This window comes from Corvus hawaiiensis, chromosome 7 (genome assembly GCF_020740725.1).
Source record: "Corvus hawaiiensis isolate bCorHaw1 chromosome 7, bCorHaw1.pri.cur, whole genome shotgun sequence".
In the NCBI taxonomy this organism is placed as follows: Eukaryota; Metazoa; Chordata; class Aves; order Passeriformes; family Corvidae; genus Corvus; species Corvus hawaiiensis.
The window spans coordinates 26,805,509-26,815,816 of record NC_063219.1 but is presented as its reverse complement, the minus strand read 5'-3'; the positions used below and the strand labels follow the sequence as shown (position 1 = coordinate 26,815,816).

Here is a 10,308-nt window from a genome sequence, read left to right as displayed (position 1 = left end):
CTTCCAGTGTTTAATTCTGCTTTTTGTGAGCAAGTCTTTCCTTTTGTTTTAAACTGCAGAATGATTCACTTTATTTTACTTATCATTCTGTTACTGTGTTATGAGAAGTCCATGTGCCAAAGCCTGCTCTGATTTCTTGAACTCAGCAAGAACTGATAGTATGATACACCCTCTCCACATCTACCCAGATGACATTACCACTGTTCCAAATATGCACTATCAAACTGCATGTCAACATCCTGTTGGCTGGTCTAGAGTGTTGGACATTAGATTGGAGAGGAGGCAGTGGCTCCAAGACATTCTGCCTGATCTTTGGACATGATGATACTATAGAGTTACAAAGACTCTGCACCACGGTCCACTGAACTCTTGACCTTACACATCTTCCCTCCATGGTGTCATTAAATGAACCACAGTTCATGGAAAGCCAAGAACCAGGCTACAGGGAAGATGAAGAGTCTCCTTATATTTCCTTTTCACAGAGAGATGGCACATTTTGAGAAGTATTTGTATTGTAGTGACACTGGATGTTCACCTGAGCACAGACACAAATGGAAAAGAGCTTGGCCCAAATAAACTGACAGATTAAGTGGGGACCTTAAACAGGCACACTACATCCTTTAACTGCAAATGATTGTGCAATAAGGGAAAGCAGGGGATATACATGTTCCAGGGATAGGAATATATCCTGAAGGTTCAAGATGAAGTCAGAGGAGTGGTAAAAATAAAGCAAATGCCTGGGGTACAAAGTAGGAAGGAGAGTTGATCTCTTATCTCCAGGGTAAACCCTTCTCTTTTGGCCTCGTATGAGGGTCAAGAACTTGTTCAGTGTTATGAATGCAGACAGAAAATTCCTTCTCTGTGCTCCAAGGATTTCACAATCTTGTTGCATTTAAAGTCACAGGCTGCATAGGCATCACATAAAACATGAGGTATACTAGCATCACAGTCCATCCTGGGCAATAAGTCTATATTGATCCCTTTTGCATCACAAAGGTTTCATTCTCCATGACATTACATCAGACCTGAGATGGTCCACACCGTCTATGGCCAGTATTCCTCACCTTTTCAGCACAAAAGTAAATGTGAAACAGAAAGGAAACAAGTCAGGGGGGAGAACACACCACAGGTTAACAAATAAATAACCTATTATTCCTCACAGAGATGGAGAGGAAGATAATCAGTAGAAAATAGTATTTCATGGGATATCCAGAGCCAAATGCTTTCCTATGAAGAATCCTTCCTTCAGGATTCAGCCTAGCAGTTAAATCTCTGCTTGTGTTGACCTGCACAAAGTCTTCAAAACCTAGGATTCCACCCAACCACACACAGCTCAGCAGCCTGGCATGTTTAAGACAGCCTGAAGTGTGTAGCCAGCAAAGGAGAGGAGAAAGCCAACACCACCTCTCCCACCAGCTGGCCAGGTGACCATGGCACGCAGCCCAGTGGGACACATCACTGGCTCATCTGAATGTGGCCACCAGTACTGTCATGAGGCCCATGCTGAGCTCACAGCCAGACACAACTGCTGCTACATCCTCTCCTCAAACGTCCAGATGATGGATCCAAACACCTTCTCTGAAGTTTGCAGGCTGTGCAGGGCGGGCAGTGAAGAACATTTCTGATAGCTTTCCAGTCAGCCTCTTTCAATCTTGCCACTGCTTTTACAGGATGAGATTACAGATTTTGCATCATGTTTTGCCATGAAAATCCATCACAGAGAGGGATTTCTAGTGTGATGTCCTGTTGTTGTAAGGCATAACTTCCTGAAGAGAGCCTCTTTCCTTTGTTTTATTTATTTATTTTCCTTCGAGTGCAGCCCAAACCCTCCCTTCCTGTTGGGAACAACAGCTGCAGCATGCTGTATCAGCTTGCCAAGCCTGAATGACTGTGAAATATCATTTATCTTGGAGCAAGATAGCATCAAAGAGAACAGCCATGTGGGCCTGACCATGCATTCATTACATAGCTGTGCTTAGGAGGAGTAGGATAAATTGCACTATCAGAGGCAAAAGAGGTCCCACTTCTGAGCTAACACTCTTGGACCTGAAAGCACTGTCACATCTGAAAGCACTACTGAGAAAAAAAGGGAATTTTCATTTCCTTACTCAGAAAAACATTCTTTCGAAGGTTGGAGATGCAAAAGTATTCACCAGGGTAGGAAAGCAATACTTCTTCTGTAGGTTAATGGGAACACCATGGCCTCAAGATCAAGTAATCGGCTGATGAAAACCACAGAGCTGACACACACATTTCCTAGCATACCTGTGTTATCCCACAGATGTGGTGAATCCTGTATGAATGCCACAGTCCTTAGACAAAAATTGCTTTCAGATACCCTTCTGTTATTTTCTCCCTTTAACCCTTTTGGGGAGCTTTTGTTTCTTGCCAGAAGCAACTGCTGTTTAAAGATTAGGAGAGTTCAGTCAAATTGAAAATTAATGATTAATCACACATTTTCCCCACCAGTGCTCCACTCCCATCTTTTGTTCTGGGTTCCCTTGGTGCCTCCTGTCCCCCAGGACCAGTTGGCTTATGCTGGGATGCTTTTTGTTTAGTGCCCAGTCTCAGGCTCCTCCGGAAGCGTGCTGGGCTGCATGGTGCTTCCCTTATCAACATCACATATTTCCCATTAATGACAAGTGCAAAAGGTCAGGCAGGTCTCTTTAATGGCCTATTTGAGGGCAAACAACAGCCTTGGGAAATGGCTTTCTGATTTCTGGGAATCCCAGTCTATTCAATAAGCAAAGAAAGAAGTCCCAAGAAGATAACAAGGGGTTAAAGGGGACTTCCCCATGTGGGTTTGGTTCTGCCAGAATCCTCTTATAGAAACTTGGGCAAAACTTCCAGTGATTTTGGTGGTGGGAGAGTAGCTTTAATAAGAACACAGACAGATGCAGGAAGTGTTGCACAGATGCAGAGGGGTTAAGCACCCGGAGCAAATCATGCATGCCGTTTTCAGTAGTTTGCCACAGAATTCTTAAGAAGGTCCAGACAACTGGCTCTAATGTAATAAAGGCATCACTACCACCATGCTTCAGTTCATCTGCAGCAGCTAAGTTCTCAACAGCAGTTCTGAAATTTCTTGGGGATCAAAGGATCATAGAATCATACAATGGTTTGGGTTGGATGACCTTAAAGATCATCTAGTTAACAACCCTCCTGACATCTTCCACTAGACCAGGTTGCTCAAAGCCCACTCAACTTGTGCTTGATCAGGATGATGAAAGATTTAAATGTAAAAATATTGCACGACAACAATTCTCATGCCCCAGAACAGAAAGCCCCAATTTTACCTGTGCACATTGTGTTTCTTACACAGAAGAAGCAGTAATCAAAAACATGCCCATCAGTATTTTCATAGAGAAGCTTTCGGGTGTAAATGAATGTCACGCTATAGAGCTGAAGCCAGTGGAGCAACGTCAGGAGTTTTTCCTATTATTTCACTGTCTTTGTTTTGTGCCTCGCTTTGCTCTATCACTAAATGTTCCAGAGCTCTCTACCATGAGCCCAGAGTGTGGAAATGCTGACTGAAGTAGTTTACTGCATCCATGCTCACAAACAAGCTGTTATTTGCCGTTGGCATGTAAATAAGTCACTGTTCTTTCCATCCTATAGCTGTTAAATAAATACTGTGAGCCAAGTTCACAGCACTGATTTCTTGTAGGAGGTCACTGAGATGATTTCACAGAAATATCCTGTGACAATTTTGCAAAACAGGATGGTCCCAGCCTGAATTTCATTACTCTGTTTTTTTCCACTTCCATCCTGATGGTTACTGTGTTTTTGCTGTCACAGGCAGGCTGTTAATTCATCCTGACTCCAGAACAGACACCAGGAAAATGGAAACTTTGTCCATTCTTCTTAGTGTTTAAGGCATATGTATTAAAATTACTTGTATTCTGGTATGACCTAGAAATCCTAGTCCATGTCAACTACAGACTCTGTATGCACACTTACAAGAACTTCATGCCACTGACTGCAGTACAGCATGCAGACAGCCAAACAGATAGCTTTAAACGGCAGCTATATAAACAAGGCAGCTGGCAGCCTAGATCAGGCTGAAAAACTTGCAGTGGAGTATGAATAAATTCACCTCTGCAGACCAATAAATACATCTTATTTATAAATAACACCTGCCTGTACATTAAAATAAAAATAACAAGACTAGGGAGACGCCAGGTGTCTCATCTTTATCCTACCAATGGCAAACTGGGGCAGAGATTAAATGTTTTGTCAAAGGTGCCATAGGATGCCTGAGTCAGAGCCATGACTGGAGCTACCTGTGCCTCAGCCTGTGCTGCAGCCACAGGTTCCTCCTTGTTGAGCAGTGTAGATTCATGGTATATGCTGACATAACTACTCTGACCCAGTAAATGTCATCCTCAATTTTCACCTGTTAAAAGGACAGAATCAGTCAGACTGTGAGTGTTAAGGGGGATGCTGGGCAATGAAAATTGGAAGTCCTACTTTCAATCTTACGCACTAATGGTAGACATTTTAGGAAAGGGAGTCAGCAGCAAGTTTTGCACTTAACAGGAATAACATCAACAGCAGTGGATAGGGGTTTGGGAAGTGGATTTAATAGGTGAGTCTGGATTTGGCTAAGAATGAAAAGAGCATTTTCTTTCCACTGGTTGCTGGCTAATAAAAGCAAAGGGGTGGAATACATCCAACTTGCTAAACTTGAATACAGTTACTGCTATCTGCAAATGGGTGCCCCTCCCCGCTCATGTGAGCTACACAGGCAAAAGAGAATGACACATGTGCTGTTTCCTTTTCCAGTTGTAAAGAGGTCAGGAGCCAGGCAAGGAGAGCCTGAACAAGAGGAGCATTTTCCTGGGTTCTTCCAGCTGTTCTGCTCAATCCCGCCGTCAGTTCTGAGCAGGGAAGAGAGACTGTCAACACAAATAAGGCATTTTTCAAAGGCGTAAATTATGAGTTCCCAAAACAATGCGACATCTCAACCACGTGAGTACCCTTACCCCCCCTCCCCCTTACAGTAAGAGTGGGTTTATCAGTCTGTCGCTGAAGGAAAAGATTGTCTAATGCATTTCATATGGGGGAGAAAAAGAAAAAAAGGAATGCCTGAGACCGATCCTGAAGGAAAGAAGTTGTGAAGAAACTGTTTTCTTTCTTAATTCTTTGTGTTTGTGTGTGCGCGTGTGTGAGTGAAGAACTGAAGCAGGCTCTGCAAACTCCGGTTCCTGAACAGGACCGAGAAAAGTTAGTAACATTTCCGCCTAAACCCCAGCTTAGAAAAGCTTCATTTGAATGTTTTTCCCTCCCCCCGCCTTCAGGAATGAAGTTATAGAGCATTTTGAAAGCGTAGTGACGCTTTTCTAAGATAGTAATGGTGCTGCTCAACTTGCGTTTAGAGTCTCAAGCTGTCTGTGTGTAACATGAGACGCAAGCCACAAACTGGCAGTCTATATTTAAAGCCACAATGTGTTTCTGCTCCTGGAAATTTAGAAACATGGGCTTAAGGACAAGCAAATTAGTTTTTCAGCAAGAGAGTGTACAGGAGGGCAAGTCCTCTGTTTGCATAACTCCACATATTTCAGTAAATTTTAAGAAAGTCAACAGTCAAGTGAGAGGCTCAGCTGCAGTATGGTAGTGTTCATTTTGGGACAGTATTAAAAAGAAAGGAGAGGGAAAGGGGGTGGATTATGATTTGATAAACTGAAAAAACTCTTGAGTTTTTGGTGCTGCAATATATCTTTTTTATTTTTTTCCGTATGGTTTTGTGTGATCTTTCCTGTTTTAATTCAAGAAAGTACGTTTGTTTTATTTTTAATAAATAAACTGCCAATAGCAGAATTATTTATCATACCATGGTATCAGTAATGAAGGCAGAAAGTACAGACAGCACTGCTGGGAGCAACTTGCAGTCCAGGGTACTTTTTCTGTATGGCTGTAGACATTGACAATGTTTCCCAAGCTTTGAATGAGGCAGGGTGATCCAGCAGAAAAGACACAGCAAGCAGAACCTCTGTAATCTCAACCAGCAGTTTCTAGTTACTCTTTAGTCCTTTTTGCGAGTTCTAACCAACAAGAAAGATTAGATGCTACCTTTATATTTTATTCTACTTCATTCTGCAGTTCAGAATATTATAGCTTGTTTTCAATTGCAGCTTGTTTTCTGCTATAGACAGGAAAGATACAGGCAGGCTAATTCAGGATTCTGAGAGCTTGGGTTTGGAAGAGCTTGAGTAAATTACTGCTATTTGTGCTCTCCAAGCGTGTCCAGGAGGGTGGTCATGACTCACTGAGGTTCTTCTTGTGTATTGTGAAATACCAACAAGGGTCCAGAGCCAATCTTGTTTATTTAGTGACAGGCTTGGCCAAGTGACATATGCAGGATCATCTCTACAGTCCTGAATACATTAAAAACCACTTCTCTGGCAGACCCAGGTTGTCAGACCCCACAGAAGGCCCTAGGGGAAAACCAGATAAGGAGCTAGTGCCCCAAGGGGCCTTTTGTCTGTTCATAATGAAAAAAGGCGGATGCACCAGGTTCTCTTGTTTTTCTCCAAAATGTGGACAGGGATTCTCAACTTGAACTATTTTAAGATCATATGACTCTCTGTGAAAATAAATGGCTTGCAATCCAGCTAGAAGAAGTATTCTGGCTGAAAAATAGTTACAATATATTCTTTTCTTTAGTTGTTGGGGTTTTTTGTTGGTTTTTTTTTTTAATTGTATGGATCCAATTTATAGATTAAGAACAAAAGTTAGAGGTGAGTCTGATAATACCATATTTCTGTATAATGCAAGCTTGGTGCATTGATAATGGTTGAGGTTTTGAGGGAAGGTCTTTGGGAAAAGGGTCTTATTGCCTAGTAAAATTCCTGCTCTTTTTGCAGGAAACAAGACAAGAAACAATTGAAAGTTCAGTGTATTGACAGGCACTGCGCAGCATGGACAGCAGATGTTTGCCAGAGAGGCAGAATAATTGGGAAAACAAATTTGCTTCATAGCCACAGTGAAAATCTTTGAGATGGGTGTGAAAATGCATAAAAAAATCATCAAAAACTTCTGACTTTACTGAACATATTAATTCTTTGTTGAATACTTGCAGGTGAGCCCACAGAGCAGCTGCCAACTGACTGAACAGTGTTAAGTTACCTATTGCTCATGTTCTTTGCTTATCTCCTTGTATTCACGCACAGCTGATAAGAAATTTTTATTCATTCTATAAATGCAGTATGATCCTGTCAATCCAGTGGGGACCGGACTACTGTTTCAGATTTTAAGTATTCAACTCTGTGAACACTGTAAATGTATTCTGCCTCCATATGGGGATGCCCCACTGTCTCACCTTGGGCACTTCCCATGCTCAGCTCAGATATCCACCAGATATCTGGGTGGGCTCTCTGTACACATAACAGAGGCCAGGGAGACAGTAACTCTGTGATGCATTTGCTTCCTGCTCAGATTGTACAAGCAGTAGCTGCCTGACTTACTATGAAACCTGAGGAACTCCACAGGTCTGGCAATCTCAATTCAGCTGGCAGCGTTTGCCCTCTTCCTTTTAGACAGCAGTGACCCTATTTTGAGGCAGCGGGACAGCTCAAATGAGGTGAAGGACTAGGACAATAAACGTCACCCAGTCAAAGGTTCAACCTGGGGAGGCGGTGATCCATGCAAAACCATCTTTATGGGTGAAACGTGTCCATCACCTTGGAGAAGGTGCTCTGCAATTGACAGGATTTAATCTGTACCCAGCAGGCTGGGAATGTTTGTCTGGGGCCTCTTATACTTCAAATGCCAGCTGTCAAAGGAGTTAGTGGTTAAGGAGAGCAGTTTGTGGAGGCTTCTCTTCCTCATCACCCATCAACAAACAAGGTCCTCCTGGGTGGATAGGGAAGCAGTGTGATGTGTTCAGTGAAGAAGACTTGGCCCAAAAACAAACCAAGAAGTAAGGCTGGTCCTCAGGCCATGCCCCAGCTGCAGAGGGAGGAAGAGGGTGAGGAACAGTGTGAAGTAAAGCCAGCCTTCTGAGCTGTGTGCACTCCGTCTGCATTGCCAGCTGTCCTCCAGCAGTAACCCAGGCACTGCCCTGCTCAGGGGAGCAGTCTGGTGCTGCCTCTGTTTTACAAGCAGGAGGTCTCAGCTCCATCAGGCTAAGCTTCTCCACCTGCCCCAATGAAACCTACAGCTTCTGGCAAAATGAGTCATGTGTGGGTGGGCTGTCCCCCAGAGAGGCTGAGACTTTGCAAAGGTGGCCTCAGACAAGGGCAGAGTGACTTATAGTTGTGAATGGGGAGTGTGGTTCTGAGAACAGCCTTGCCCCATCTTAACTCATGATGAGATATATTTCGGTGCTGCAAACTGGTCCTTTACATGTTCCTGGAGCAATACCACTTGCCTTTCACACATGACCTGTGAAAAGTCTTGAATGAACCCTGTAGGCTTTTAATTATATTATTCACACCTTGGCAATATATGTGATTTCATTGCCCTTAATCAACAGAAGTGCTTGCCTGTGACAGTGAGTGATAAACTAAAACAGAGGTATTGATTATGAAAATCTGGTCTTCACTGGTAAACCTGTGAGCATTTATACACAAGGAAACCTACAGATTATAATAACCTCTCATTTTTAGCACAGAAATCTCAAAACATATCCCACAAGCATTTATGTAAATTGAAAGTCTCTGCTTGTATGTTTGTTTCCCACCACTGTGCATATGAATTGGAAAATTTGGCTTTATACCCCAGGGCTATCCTGACACCCTCACCATCTGACATATTTATGTGAAAGCCTGGGAATTGAAAGGCTCAGAATGCACCTGAAATTTCAGTAATTAACAGCAGAAATGTTGGCAAACCACTGAACTGGAGAGAATAGGGAGGATGTCGACCCAAATAGGAGTCTGCTGGTTTAAAATACTCAATTTTCAGCATTGCTGGGCATCATTTAAAAAAAAAAAAATTTACACAGTAGATGTTAAAGATCCAGGTTATGGCTAGTTGTGTGCTTAAGCCTGTTAATATTACAGAATTATGCAGTGTCTGCATCTCATTGCTGATACTGCTGCACCTTTCTTTCTAGGCTCTTGTGTAATATACCCTGTAGCCATCACTGCTCAAATGACTGAGTCCAATCAGCAAAGTCTTTTGTGAAACAGGCTTCCAGGACTGCATTCTCTAATGAATGTCTGTTTGTGTGTGTGCTCTGTGCAGTGCCTGTCTCTATTGTCAGGGAGGGATTAGTATTCCTATAGCATAGAGAAATTCACGCCAACAGAGGGATCTGATTGTGCTAGGTGCTGTACAGTCACCTCTTCTTCAAAAGGCTGGTAAAAAGGAGAGATTACAGGTGGGAGAGAAATGACTGCTCTCCATAGACACTGCTGGGGAGTCCGCTTTTAGCTGGGAAAAGCTGGGGAGGTAGGAGTTGGTTTGATTCCAGTAGATCCAGTGGGGTAACAGCTCTTTGCTTCCCACTCCCTAATTTTTTAATGCATGCTTAGGAAAAAAAAACATAGCTCAGAAGACATTTAGCAACTGCCCTGTTTGTTTCCCACAGAAAGACCAGAAAACTTTTGAAAACAGCATTTGGCATAAGTAGGAACTTTGTTTACAATTTTTTGTTTCTCATACAAGTTGTGATAGAAAATGCATGAAAAACCCAGATGCCACAGTGACAAAAATATAAGAACACCTTAGGAGGGCAAGTATTGGGGCAGTAGACAATTGTGTTTTACTTACTTAATTTCCTAAATCAGACGCATTTGACAGCATTACCCCAGCAATGAATCAATGAAAAATTCACCAGCTGCTAAGCATTCTGAAAAACTACTTGGAGAATGGAGAAAAGTGTCACTTGGAGAAATCAGGTCTGGTTTGCCAACAATTTATGGACACGAATGGAGGAAAGGCCTCTCTTCTCTGGGTAATTTATTTGTAACTGATAACTCAACTGCAGCAAGTAACGACACTGCAATGCTATAACAACGGACATGCAGCTCATAATTTGTAGCTGAAATAAGGTCTGGACTCCTTTGTTTCTCCAAGAGTCAGCGTGATCTAATTCACACCAGATTCCTATCTCTGCTATGTTAGCATGGAAATCAAACACATTGCCTGTGCTATGCTGTTCCCTTATTGCAGATGTACCTTGCACGTGTAGTTTCACCAATGAGACAGCTGGCTAAGTGATTTTCCTCTTAATTAATCATCTCATGTGCAAAGGAAGCCAGTTTCTCATATCTTCTTCTCTTCTGACATATGTTTCACCACAGGGTTCTTCCTGATGAAGCAGAAAACTTCACTTAAAATCTCAATGGGTTAAACTTGTTC

At 42.6% G+C, this 10,308-nt stretch overlaps 1 protein-coding gene across 1 annotated transcript in view; it reads left to right on the top strand.

Moving 5' to 3' along the window:
- Positions 1-4,751: 4,751 nt before the first annotated feature.
- Positions 4,752-10,308, top strand: part of GYPC (glycophorin C (Gerbich blood group)) — a 28,877-nt gene continuing 23,320 nt past the window's right edge. Inside the window, exon 1 of the mRNA XM_048308707.1 lies at positions 4,752-4,971. Within this exon, the coding sequence (XP_048164664.1) occupies positions 4,938-4,971 (34 nt within the window). The 5' untranslated portion in view covers positions 4,752-4,937. The remainder of the gene's footprint in view (positions 4,972-10,308) is intronic.